This window comes from Ceratotherium simum, chromosome 9, assembly GCF_057802395.1.
Source record: "Ceratotherium simum simum isolate JZ-2026a chromosome 9, ASM5780239v1, whole genome shotgun sequence".
Classification (NCBI taxonomy): Eukaryota; Metazoa; Chordata; class Mammalia; order Perissodactyla; family Rhinocerotidae; genus Ceratotherium; species Ceratotherium simum.
In genome coordinates, this window is record NC_141908.1 from 34,700,028 (window position 1) to 34,713,979 (window position 13,952).

The window sequence follows — 13,952 nt, forward strand, 5'->3', positions numbered from 1 at the left end:
GTTGTACAAAATGTAAACTAAACTAAATTAGCCCAATTTTATTATGATATGAAAACAAAAGTGAACATCTTCACGTGGGTGCTTCAAAAGTTCTTTTCTTCATAATTATTTCCTGAAGTTTTTCCTGCTGGAAAGAAATCATACAAGCTATCTTTTGTCTAAATATTAACTTAAAATTTGGTTGATTTAAAAACCACACTTGCTGCATACCTGCAGTTGCAGATTATCTAAAAAGTTTGATTCTTGCCTTTTTACTTGGTTCCTTTTAAACGTGCTCAAGTCAAATTCAACAAGATAAATACACTCCACAGAGGCAATTAAGTACAGTATTTAAAAACAACTATCTCCTACACCACTAACTTACCTTACGAAAAAACATATGAATGCAAAAAATTATTCTTTGAATAAATGCAAAAACTACATCTTTGAATATAACTATTCATTCAATTGGAAATAAATAGAAATACCTGTTTAAAGTATATCCTCAGCAACTCAAAATAAGTGGTTACATTTTGGGACAATCATTTAACCTTACTTCCTCTACATCTAGAGTTATACATAAATTCAAGACATTTGTCATTTTCTAATATAATGTTTAGATAAAAAATAGACAATATCTGCACAAACTGTTACCACATAGAATAGAACCTTACCATTTAATAAGCCAATTGCCAGTATTCAAAATTTAGTTTGCTAAATTCTCTCAACCTGGAGAGTTTAGAATTGCTGAAGTATACACTATTCCTTCAGATTCTAAGAAGGTTAGCTTAATTCCTATACAGGGAAGTAGCCTAGTACAGCTATTAAGTACACTCTAGAGTCAGACTGCCAGAATTTCTATTCCAGCTTGGCCACTTCCCAGCTGTGTGATCTTGGGCTAATTTACTTAACCTATCTGGGCCTCAATTTCCTCACCTGTAACATGGAGAAAAATAGTATTCATCTGATAGGATTGTGTAGGGTTCAAATGGGATAATACACAGAAGGCACTTAGAACAGTGCTCAATAAATGACAGCTGTTTTATTACCATTGCCCTCCTTCAACTACTATAATGAAAGTATCTCTTATATTGCTCCTTCTCTCCTTTATTCCCTACCTATCAGTCAGGTAGGCACTTCAGTTCTTTAAAGGCATCTAGTAAATACTGTAAAACCATCAGCTTCAGTAGGAATCAACACATGTAATAAGAAGTCAATCCCAGATTAAGCATCACATTTAGTGATGGCTCTGCAATGCCACTGTATAATTCACTTAATTCTCTGGGCCTAACTATTCCCATCTAAAAATTGCACATTCACCTAGCCAACCCACTTTCCAGAGTCAGGAGGATCAAATTCAATAGGGTGTATGAATCTTACAAAGTTATATACAAACATGGTGATAGAATCATAATTCTTTCTAACACAGATTAGATATCATAATCCTATTCCCTGAAACCTTAAAAAAAAAAAAAAAAAGGTGAAAAAGGGCAAGGAAGTAGTTTAAATTATTTAGTGTCACTTAGCCCACTGTCTCTTACTAAACTTGAAACTAACTTCTTAAATGAGGGTGCAGAAAATATAAAGACAAAACCACCAGGTATGGATAGGTGACACAAAAACTCAGAAACAGAGCTGAATGAAAATGAACTGTATCATTTTATTTTTAAAAAGCTCTAAATATACTGGAGATACAAACACAAATTGTGGTGTCTCAAGTCATACAGAATTAAAAACTTTAAAACTTACTCTAAAAGGCTGTCTAAGTCTTCTCTTGTACACAAGCCCTCTAGGACGTAAGCAGAGAGGAACACAAGACTATTACTATCCTCTTCCCCAAGTCTTTTAAACTAGATTTAGTATTATATTTAGCTAAATCGTTATATATTTGTCTATATGAAACTTTATTTTTAGTTTCTTCTCAATTGTGGGCACCTTTAGGACACAGAGCATGTCTCACTTATGTATGTATTACTGGTGCAAAGGATAGTTACACAGAGCAGAAACACAAGCGCTTGCAGTAGACAACTTTACGACCAGTCCTTATTTCTGCATAAAGGCGAGAGAGGGTAATCTTCTATTGTATTTAACAAATATATGCTCATAAACACACAATGACCTTGAAATTACGGAAAATCACCTTTCGGAGAAGTAACAACTTTCCTGATACCACATGGCCAAAGAAACTATACCAAACCCGTGTTTTCAAACAGGAACTTATTGCTCATTTATTAATCAAAAGGTAATTTAAAAAGACTTAGCCCAAACAGAAGATCAGGACCTAATGAGTAAGATTACATTTGTATTATAAACAGAATTTTGATAAAAAAGTCTAAGATAAACGAGATGAGAACTTTGTTTAAAAAAAAACAATAAAGACCTCACACAATTCAACAACCAAAAAACGAACAGCCAGATCAAAAAATGAGCAGAGCATATGAACAGACATTTTTCCAAAGAAGATTTACAGATGGCCAACAGGCACATGAAAAGATGTTCAACATCACTAATTACTAGGGAAATGCAAATCAAAACCACAATGAGATATCACCTCACACCTGTCAGAATGACTATTACTAAAAAGATGAGAAATGAGTGTCAGAGAGGATGTAGAGAAAGGGAACCCTCATATACTGCTGGTGGGAATGCAAACTGGTGCAGCCACTATGGAAAACAGTATGGAGACTTCTCAAAAAATTACAAATAGAACTACCATATGATCCAGCTATTCCACTTCTGGGTATTTATCCAAAGAACATGCAAACACTAACTGGAAAAGATATATGCACCCCTATGTTCATTGCGGCGTTATTCGCAATAGCCAAGACTTGGAAGCAACCTAAGTGCCCATCAACGGATGAATGGATAAAGAAGATGTGGTGTGTACACACACACACACACACACACACACAATGGAATACTACTCAGCCAAAAAAAAGTGAAACCATGCCATTTGTGACAACATGGATGGATCTTGAGGATATTACCTTAAGCAACAAATAAGTCAGACAGAGAAAGACAAATACTGTATGATTTTACTCATATGTGGAAGATAAACATATATATAAGGAGAACAGATTTGTGGTTACCAGAGGGGCAGGGGGTGGGGGGAGGGTGAAAGGGGTAAACGGGCATATGTGTTCTGTGATGGAAGGAAACTAGACTTTTGGTGGTGAACATGATGCAGTCTATACAGAAGCCAAAATATGAAATATAATGATGTACACCTGAAATTTAAACACTCTTATAAACCAATGTGACCTCAATTAAAAAAAATTTTTTTCAAAGCCTAAGGTAAAGCAAACTATATTTCAACTCAGACCAATCCTACTTGCTGGCATGTTTAGTCCTTTAAGAGACATGGCTAACAGCCTCACTCAGATTTGGAGAAGACTCAGATTTCCACTTTGAGTGCAGTGTACCAAGGAAGAAGCAGTTAGAAGGAGCTTTTCTTTCAAGCCCCTCATGCAAAATATCACATCTTTAGTAATCAATAACTACAACTAGCTTTCTTTTTTTTAATAAACAGAAGAAATGTATGACTACTTGACTAGAGAGAGAAAGAAAACAAATACAGAAGATTCATCTCCACTAAATTTCCCACTGTCTACAAGTATCATGACACCACCAGTGAGACGATGACAAAAGACAGTTCAGCCAGGCATCTGAGGAATGCCTGTAAGTTCCTTGAGTGCAGGGTGTATACATCATTCATTTTTATACTAACACCACAGTCAAGAGACTTAAATGTCTATTGATTAAAAGAAATATGAGGGTATGGAAAAAGGATATAAGAATGAAGGACTAACAACAACTTCTACATGAGACAGTAATCTACTCGCCCTTACTTATAAACCTTCACAACTTAGACTTATTATTTCTCTATGTAAAAAACAAACAAAAAACTCTAGTACACAGCTATGGGATATACACAGGTACCAAATCTTTACTATCTACTGATATACCACTCACAATGATTGAAAGTCATGTCATCAACATCTCTAACAAACCCAATTAAAAATCAACAGGTTAACCTGTGTGTACTAACTCATTTCGATGCTGTTTTTTCTCCTAAAGAGCAGACTAAATGGTTAAGTGGACCCAATTCAGCACTTCTCACAAAACGCTAATTCTGTGCAATGTTAATTCAACGCAACATGCTAGACAAAGCAAAATAAACAGATAACAGGGGGGTTAGGGAGACCGGGGAAGTGGGGTAGGGGAAGCTGGTCAAATAAAACAAAGAAATACTGAATCAAAACAGTTTTAAAAGGCTTTTCCAAGACTTCTCAGAATCTTTATAAAATATTCTGCCCTGTGAATCTCAAAGCGGGGGGGAGGGACGACAGTTCATTCTTCCAAACTTACATGGTCTTCTTAGATCTCTCTAAACACTTCTCACACTAAAAAACACTACACTAGCTAAAGTTTTTGAATCGATGAGCTCATATTTAAATGAATTGCTACCTAAAGATAACGAAACTTATAGTATCATTAGTAAAACCAATCAAAATTTAACTATACACACAACCCAAAAGTTATACAAACATATTAGGTCTGGGTCAATCTATTTTTAAAAAAGTTCCTGCCTGGTAATGTAAACGCACACAATTACCTAGTTTCAAGAATTATGAGCAGATAACCTAAAAAAAAGTCCTTTTTATCACTGGCTAATGTCCAATACAATGGGATGGATTCTGTAAATACTTGAAAGTAAGGGTAATTCAAAAGCAATGGCAACAGATCAGTCTGTCAAATCAGTCAGATAAATACAAGATACCAACACTTTGGATTTCTCTGGAAGGCATATATTTCAAATCATCATTTTCCCTAGGGTATGGAAAAATCTGTGGTAAAACTTCTTAAAGAGATGATCATCAAGAAAGTCATACAGATAGAAATACATCTGTCTGTACTTAAAATAAATGGAAAATAATATTTGTTTTATTCAAACAAAAATAACTTATTCATTTCATCTTACTTATCTTCCATTTCTGTCAAACGAAAAAGGAACAGTAAAGAGGCAGACACTAAAAACAAATAAGTCATAACAATGTATAAAGTCACAAGTAACCACTGAAAACAGTCACATGTAACATCCACTGACTTCCTGGCTTTATTGTAGGAAAGAATATGTGTGTATTTCATTCATTCAACAAGTATTTTACTGAGCACCCATAATGTGCCAAGAACTGTGCTCAGCACCTATAGACTTCTTAAAAAAGCACAGAATATAGCCCCTGCCCTCTAAGAGCTTACAATCTATTACATCTTGGGAAGACAAAGCAAATAAACCATAAAACAAGTCACTAAGTGCCCAAATAACTGAAACAGTAAGAGTTACCAGCAGATTACATAGCATTTTATTTTAATAATTTGAAGGGAAGGTATATGCTGGGCAAAGTTATTGCTGAGGACCTCCTGGAGAAGGCAGGACTTGAAACAGTAGAACTTAGGTAAGTAAAGGAAAGTTCATGGTGGTAGTGAGCTAGGGGCAGGAAGGCAAGAACAGCAGCATAAGCTGGGTCATGAACTAATACAATCACTCAAGATACCATGAAAAGACTAGCCTGGGTTCAAACTACGGAATGTGAAGACATGCAGCTCAGAATAGTGCTTTGAATTTTGCTATGGGAGATCCTTGCAAGTTAGGCTGTGGAACTCAGACATTATGCCATAGGCATAGAAAAACACTGGAGGTTCTTGGGCAAGGAGATGACATGCTGAAACCTAAGAGAACTTCGGGAGGGGCAGGCTTGAAGCAAGAAAACTAGCTCACAAGTTGTTAAGAGTATCCTAGGCATGGAAGTATAGCGACTTGGGCTCAGACAGCAGCAGAAATAGAAATAAAATAAGATCCGTTAAAGCCTGCCTTACTCAGTATAAGAACAAGAAAAATCAAACTCCTTCTAGAAAGCAATTATTCATTTATCAGTTTATTAAAGACAAAAAAAAAGCACTGAATAATTAGAATTAGGGAGGCAACAGCAGAAGAAATTTTTTTCTTTATTTCCATGTCAACCCATAAAATCTCATATACATATTGCCTACTCTTAACAAATGATCTGAACTGAATCATAGGCTATTAGAGCTGAAAGGGACCTTAAGTCTTGTACTCCACTCTTCTCATTAAAAGAAGAGAAAAATTAAAGAAAAAAAGAGCCAGCTAGGAGGACTCTCCTGGGCTTAAGTAAAGGCAAAATCATCTGTGGTAAAGAGGGCAGAACTTGCATGTCCTTTGTGTAGAAAAGACAACAAAAGAATAAGACATGAAAACATTTTAAAGGCAAAACATTATTTACTACAGATATGGAGAAAGAATGGCCTCACACATAACTGTATCTTAATGCAAACGTCTACTGGAAATTTTTTAGTATTGCCACCAAGCAGGAAAATTACTTTATTAACATGGTTTTTTTAACCAGTGATAAATCATTATTTAACTCACATATTATTTAAAGTTTATACAACTTGTCAGGTCTCTTCCAGCTGTAAGATCCTATAATTCCGTAAAAGTAGAAGCACAACTTTCCCATATGAAGTTAATGTACAGTAATAAAGAGGCAACTTTAACCTACAGGACAGATTATTGAAATAAACATGAAAGAAATATTAAGCTCCATTTGATAATTTCCAAATATTTATTACTACTAATAGATTCAGCCTGAATTCTATAAAGGGCATTCTAGGTTATCTCATGAATTAAAAATAAAATAAAATAAAAACAAATACGCTACTTCTTTAATCTAAATAACTTGCTGTATTTGAAAAATTATGAACTCTGGCTTCTGTAGACTGTTATCCTGCCCAGCCTGCATATTATTTTACAAAGAAGTTTTAGAATTTCATCATGTTCAGTAACATTACAAAGACCACAATCATTTAGCAAGTAGGACTGCCACTAATTCTAGCCTTCAGCTGGTCCCAGAATGAGATCTTAATGTGAATTAGGCAACATACATGAACGTTCCATAACTTTCAGTCCCAAAATCTAAAGAATGTGATTAACTTTTTAAAATTGGATGGTAGAACCCTACCAACTTTATGTCACTGCAGTGAACTATATACAGGCACCCTGCTTCTTCTCATCTTCTGACCACTTACTGCTCATTAATACTTCCCAGAGTGGGTAGACAGAAGAAATGATGCAGAAAAAAGGATCAATTTTACTAATTATCAACTTTTATTTTTAAAGTAGTTGTTTACAGGACTTTAAATTAGATTTCTGGATTACTTGAGCATTTAAATTATCCATGCCCTCCCAGTCTGTTATTAAAGCTAAAATAAGAATTAGTTTTAGGCCCCATATTTGCTAGTTAGATGTTAAGAAGAAAAAAAAGGAATAATCTAATTTTAAGAAAAAAACAAGGAGGATTCTCTTGGGACCCCCACAGCTGAACTCTGAAGACATTCATTTATTATCCTAACAGGAGCCAAAAGGGAGAGACAGACTTCTAAACATCTAAAAGTCAGGTACACTTAGAGGCACATGGCATATACTGGCCTAAGAAAAAAAGTAGAATAAAACCACAAGGTAAAATTCTGAGTATCTGAATGGATGTATACCAGGTAGCAAGCAACCTTACTAGGAAGATGGTCACTGATATTGCTAAGGAGAAAGGGCCATAAAGCAAACTGTGACCAGCTTATGTCAATGAGATACATGAAAGTACTTAAAAAAAAAAAAAAAATGAAATCTGCATTTTACTAGAAATGACTAGCTGGTATCTTGGTTTTGGTAGTGCAATAGCACCATTACAGCAAGGGTAAGCAGGTCATCCCTTGCAAAACTTACCTTGATTGGCCCAATGGAAACAGAAGGCCCCAGAAAAGAGAGAAGCATCTGGCAGTAGCAAATTGTTTTATTTTATCTTTCTGTGGAAAGAAACTAATTTTAAATAAGAACCAGAGCATTTAAAGAATAAATATTTTTTAAAGCTCATTATCTAGTTAGAGCAGCTCTACTAAGAAAACAAGAAGAGCTCCTTGCTGCTTAGAGATGGAAAGAAACAGAAGAGGAATCAGAGTTGTTTCTCCATCACCTAGGGAGTTGTAAAACTTGTGATATTCTAGAGTAACAGAATAAATGGTTCTTTTATTTAAAGAACTGCTACAGGCAGAATCTTTTGGGCCTGGTGCCTTCAAATAAAGATTTTTACACAAAATTAAGGGCTATATTATAAGGAAGAAAACCACTTGACATTAAGCCCGTCTACTCTTAAGGTTAAGTAAAGAGAGAGACAGAGCAAGCTCCTTTCTCCACTACAATTTTACCAATAACTTAAACCATCAAGGCTTAAACAATTATCAAAGTAAACAGTATTAATTAGCAGAAAGATCATACCTAATTGACTGGCTTTCCAAAATATTTTGTTAGCCTAAATTTTTGATGATTTATTGAGATACTCAAATGGAAAGAACTCAGCCACCAAAGCATACTCTTATTATAGACCCTAACAGGGGATATAAAATTATTCATGGTAACTGAACCTGTTACCTTTCTCGGATGCTTCTCTAGGAACTCAGTTCTACTGAATTCACTGAGTCAGCATTAAAACCTTTTGATCCAAATCACTCCTACAAAATGTCCGTTTACAATTTATGCTGGAGATGGAAGGGACAGCTCAAAAGCAGGAGTGCAGAAGCAATAAGCATTTAAAAAAACAAACAAAATAGTGTAAGTGGAAAATGAACTACCTATTTGGCACTGTGCTATGAAGAATCAAATTAGAATAGAACCTCCCCACCTCCACCCCCACCACACTCGCGCGCGAATACACACAAGAGGAAGCTATTTCAGGAATAAAATTCATTCTAAGCCAAATGCCTAAACGATTACTATTTTCCGATTCTATGCATTTACATGGTCCACCGACATAAATTATGTTGACCTATCAGATAATATTTACTCTTAGAACATTAACATCAATTGACATACTTGGGGGAAAGAAAGTCTTTAAACTAAAAAGCCTAGATGTACACTGTTAACTTAAAAAAAAAAAAAACCTCTTAGTTTTGTTGCAGTAGAAAGTAAATCTTTTATACAGAAGACTTTTCATTACATTCAAAATTTGGTTAGTGTCACCATTCAACATTTGACTTATTTGAAAACATTATTTTGGCATAAACTAATTCTTAAACAGCTGCAAATATTGACCCAGATTTTGAAATCTTGACACAATAATACCACAAGCAAAAATAAACAAATAAATACAAAATAAAACAAAAACATTCTTACTTGTCCCATTGGCGGCCCTCCCATAGGGGGCATCATTTGCGGCATCATTCCATGAGGTACAGGAGGCATATTGGCTCTCTGACCCATAGGGTGCATTCCCATTGGGGTATAATGCATGCCAGGGTGCCCCATCTGAAAAACAGGGACAATTTAAAAATTAGCAAATAACAATAAATGCTTCTCAAAAATCTGATTCCCATAACTCAGTTACGTATAGTGGTATAACATTAGGCTGTGTAATTCGACTATTGGGTTAGCTTATACTTTCTCGTCTTAAATAAACTGCACTACACTAATATTTATAATGGGTTTGCAACTGACCAAATTGCAGAACAAAATGGAAAAAATTAAAATCATTAGTGGACAGCAGATCGTAGCTTTTATTTTTAAAGCACACTTAGTTACTAACTTGCTTGCTAAGCTCGGAGGAAATATATGTGAAAGCCAATTTAAAAACCGTTACGGTAAAAAACCACAACTCTGTCCTATTTCACACAGACAGAAGATAGCCACCTACTGTTATTTTATAACGCTACATATTAAACTTATTTCTAAACTTTTACTAAACTTTAAAACTCTGAATTTACCAAATTAACTCAGATGACAGTTGGTATTATAAAACACAACAATATGGGTACCCAGAAACACTTCACTCCTAACAAATAAACACAATTTCCTAATAGAATCTGTAACACAGGTAAAATTACTTTTGCCAAAAAAATTTTTTTCAAAGATTGAGGTCTGTCATTCAAAGACACTAAAAGCAAACAACTAATTTACCCATTTTAATGCGCTTTTGTAAGACAACTACTTTCTTGACTCGTGTGTCCATTGTTCCAGGTCTTAAAACCAGGTATTATCCCCTGCCAATTCCCCCAGCTGTCCTCCGCTGCAGACACCACTACTACGGGTGAAAACAGATTTTGGCAGCCTCTCTTAAAGTCTACAGAATCAAGTCTCCGCCTCCCCCTCCCTGTTAACTCGGGCCTACCTCTCCAAGACGCTCAACCCGCCCAGGGCCCAGCACCTACACCGCGCATCTGTCTAGGCCAAGCCCGCTAGGAACTTCCAGGGTCCCACATCCTTCCCTTTGTGCATCCCCGCCCTCCATTTCTCTCCCTCGGAACATATCCCACCATCGCGAGCTCTTCCTTCGTCCACTCTTATCTTCTTCTCCTTTTGGTTAAAGCTTCCTGTCTCTCTGACTCCGTTTTTCATTGTGCCGCTTTCCCCCTGCCCCACCGATCCCTTACCGAGGGCCGTCTCCTCAGGAAGCCGTCAGCAGAGACCCAAGAGCTGGAGCACAGGCTTGAGCCGGACAATCTCCGCTCCCCGTCCCCGGGACCCCGCGAGGGAGGATGGCTCTCCATTTCACTCACCATGAGGCCTCCACGCTCGGCTCCCGTCCCCGGCCTCATCGTCGGGCTCAGACTGCTCCGCCGGCGGCCACTGCCGCTACACATACCAACAAGAAGCGATCTGAGTGGCTGGCGCCCGCTGGGGCCAAAGGTTAAAGGCTGCCCCGCGCTACGGGGCGGGATCAGCGGGGCCAATAAGCTGACAGGCTTCCCCGCTGTCCAATCAGAGTGAGCTGCCGACACGCAGCTCTGCGGCGATTCGCCCCCAGCCTCAGCCTCACTCGGCGTCGCCTGCATGGAGGGGGGGGAAGGGGACGGAGGAAGTTTCTGCGCCGAGTCCTCTGCCGGGAAAACTCCACCAACTTCCCCCCGGGAAGGGAAGACAACCGTGTCCCAGCTTCCCGAGCTTAGACTGCCTCACCCCGTATGGGGTGGGGCCGTGGGGCCTGCCACCTTCACCCCCCGCCCAAGTTACGTACGACCCACAAACCTGAGGCCGCCAGGGGTAGGGTCGGGTGGGGTGGGGGTAGGATAAGCAGCTTCTAGCGTTAGCGGTGGCCGGGGCCGGATGCGCGCGTGCGGTGCTCGAGGCGAAGGGGAGGGGGCGGGGAGGGCGAGAGAGGAGGGGTTGCGAGGTGAGGGTTGGAGCTCCGTACGCACCAGCCGGAGAGCGCGCGCCGGGGCGGAGCGGGAGCAGGAGGCGTGTCGAGCAGCGTGGAGGGAAGTTGTGGCAGGGGTGGGGAGGACAAGGCGAAGGGGAAAGTGGGGTGGGCAGTTAAGGCGAGGCGAGAGCGCCGGGCGGTGAGCTGCCGTTAAGTAGGGAAAGCGGAAAAGAGTGCGAGCGTAGCCGGGAAGAAGGGAGAAAGCAAATAGGTTTGGGAATGTGAATCACAGGTGCACGGCCAGGCGCTAGGACCGGGCGTCGGGAAGATGCGGCTTTGGGGCTGGCGGGACGCGCGCTTGCCTGGAGGTGACGCGGCGGTGGCGAAGGTCTTTGGCCGGGACGAAGCACTGCAGGGAGAGGAGACTCGGCTGTCTTGGGCCTCGGCTCGCATCTCCCTGCGCGCTTTCCTGCTCTCCTTCCCTCCTACTGCCAAGGGGTCGAGCTCTGGCCCAGGGGCGCCCTGTCTCTCTTCGGGCCTCATGGCACCTTCCCCGCCCTACCGCGCACCCTTGCGCACCCCTGCGCGCCAGGGCAGGGTGGTGGAGGCCGTGGGGGGCCCCGGCCGTTGATTGGCTGTGCGAGCGCGGGGCGGGGCGGATGGGAGACGCTCGACCTCCGCGCGCCGTATCGTCTTTCCCGCCATGTCGTTTTTAGAGAGCGGGAGGACCTCGGTCCCCCTGCGCCGCCGGCTGGGCACTCCTTTCCCAGTCGCTCGGCCGGCGTTTTCCGCGTTCTCTCAGGGGGACGGTTGGGGTGAGGGTCAGGTCGACGAGGAGGAGGGATGCGACCAAGTGGCCCGCGACCTGCGGGCGGAGTTCTCGGCCGGGGCGTCGTCGGAGCCTAGAAAGGGCTCGCTGCTCCCGCCGGACGGGGATGGGTCCCCGGTGCTGCCCGATAAGCGCAATGGCATCTTCTCGGCGGTGGCGGGCGGCCGAGCCCAGGCTCGGCGGTGGCCGGTCCAGGTCCTCTCAATTCTGTGTTCGCTGCTGTTCGCCATCCTCCTCGCCTTCCTCCTGGCCATCACCTACCTGATCGTAAAAGGTATTGTAGCTACGGCCTTGAAAGGCTGTCCAGAGTAAAGTTGAGCCTGGACGTGGCTCTCGCCTTCATCACCCCCCTCCCCATCAAAGACCGGTGAGGTGGTAGTCGCTTTCACCTAAAGTATTCATCAGCACTTTTCTTGGCTCTTCCCCCTTTGCTTTCTCTTTTCTTAAAGGTGGAAGGCCCTGGTACATCATCAGGAGACCTATTGTAAGAAAGTCTTAGTTATAATGGGTACTCTTGAAGAAACAGTATCTTAAAGTCGGCGAACACTTGAGATGAAATACTGGCAAAATTAAGGAGAATAACCATCATTAAAAAGAGATGGTGAAAAGTGTGTACATAATTAAAATAGGCTATACATGTTCAAAGATTTTAACGGACAGATGATTAAAGATGTGCTATCGTCTGATTCCTGTGTACACACAGAATTCCTGGAGGACAAGGATTTCCATTCAGCCCAAGTTTCTATTTTTATAGGTAAAATAATTAGCCCCTCTCCATTTTGGGTTCCCCTCCTAGTGTAGTGGTAAAGCTCTATTGTGGGAGCTGTAGTCTGTCCTTTCTCTGATTAATAGTTTTATTTTCCTGTGTCTGAAAAGATGTGCCTTGAAAGGTTTTCCAAAGCTTATACAGAAGGATTGTATGGCTGGGTATTTTATATTACTGTAGAAAGAATGACACATGAGTTTAAATCTCATTTGTCACTCGTATGTGATTTTGGCCAAGTTATTGAAAAAGAAAAGTTCAAACAAAAAAAACTGCCTTAGTTTGTTGTGTGAAAAGCACCCAACGCGTTGTCACTGAAGTATTACTCTTACTTCATTAGTCTGTTTAGCTCTAGTTTTTATTTTTCCTCATTGTTTCCAAGCTGCTAGTGGGCTGCAGAAGGCTTCTAACAGCTTGGTAATGCTTGGTTTTCATGCAGAAGTCAGATTGGCAAGTTAATGTGCAAGTTGTACCTTTTCATAAAACGGCATTGGGTGTAAACGGTCAATGTTAAATATTTGGGTGCCAGTGTTTCATTCCTATCAGTCCCCTCCCCTCTTTTTTTCACTGCACCTCTGAGAAGAGTTTCATCTTATAGGTAGTTTCTCTTTTGCTCTGAGAGATTGCTTTTATATCATAAAGTCACAAAACCTGGTATGTGGAAGTCCATTGCAGAAGACATGGATTCTTGCTTATTTTGGAGAATGGAGAAAGGAACTGAACTCAAAACCTAGTATCTGCTGTAGTTTGCATGACATAAAATGTCTTCACAAGGGCCAGCCTGGTGGCATAATGGTTAAGTTTGGCGTGCTCCACTTCAGTGGCCCAGATTCAGGGGTTCAGATCCCAGGTGCAGACCTACACCACTTGTCAGCCGTGCTATGGTGGCGACCCACATATGAAGTGGAGGAAGATTGGCATAGATGTTAGCTCAGGGTTTACTCTTTCTCAAGCAAAAAAAACAGAAAGATTGGCAACAGATGTTAGCTCAGGGCAAATCTTCCTCAGCAAAAAAGAAAAAATGTCTTCACAGCAACATTAGGAGGTAAACGTTCCTGTTTTATATACCTGGCAGTTGACTCATATAGATGTCTTATTTGCTCACTGGAGGTCACATAGCTGGTAAATGGAATCAGAATTTGAACTTGGTTGTTGCTGACTCCAAAGCACTCTCCACAACTCT

At 40.4% G+C, this 13,952-nt stretch overlaps 2 protein-coding genes across 11 annotated transcripts in view; one reads left to right on the plus strand and one right to left on the minus strand.

The window, feature by feature from the left end:
- Positions 1–11,683, minus strand: part of PRPF40A (pre-mRNA processing factor 40A) — a 59,815-nt gene extending 48,132 nt beyond the window's left edge. For 2 of the 10 annotated variants that reach the window (XM_087435214.1, XM_014782417.2), the window contains exons 1-2: positions 10,471–11,165; positions 9,218–9,349 (exon numbers count right to left, since the gene is read on the minus strand). In XM_087435214.1, coding sequence (XP_087291340.1) covers positions 9,218–9,349; positions 10,471–10,872 — 534 coding nt within the window. In that variant the 5' untranslated portion in view covers positions 10,873–11,165. Of the gene's footprint in view, positions 1–9,217; positions 9,350–10,470; positions 11,189–11,539 lie in introns of those variants that run through there. The other 8 variants (XM_087435218.1, XM_014782419.2, XM_087435216.1 and 5 more) reach the window with 7 other exon arrangements.
- A 104-nt stretch (positions 11,684–11,787) lies between these two features.
- ARL6IP6 (ARF like GTPase 6 interacting protein 6) overlaps positions 11,788–13,952 on the plus strand; it is a 38,024-nt gene continuing 35,859 nt past the window's right edge. Inside the window, exon 1 of the mRNA XM_004423824.3 lies at positions 11,788–12,280. Coding sequence (XP_004423881.1) covers positions 11,881–12,280 — 400 coding nt within the window. The 5' untranslated portion in view covers positions 11,788–11,880. The remainder of the gene's footprint in view (positions 12,281–13,952) is intronic.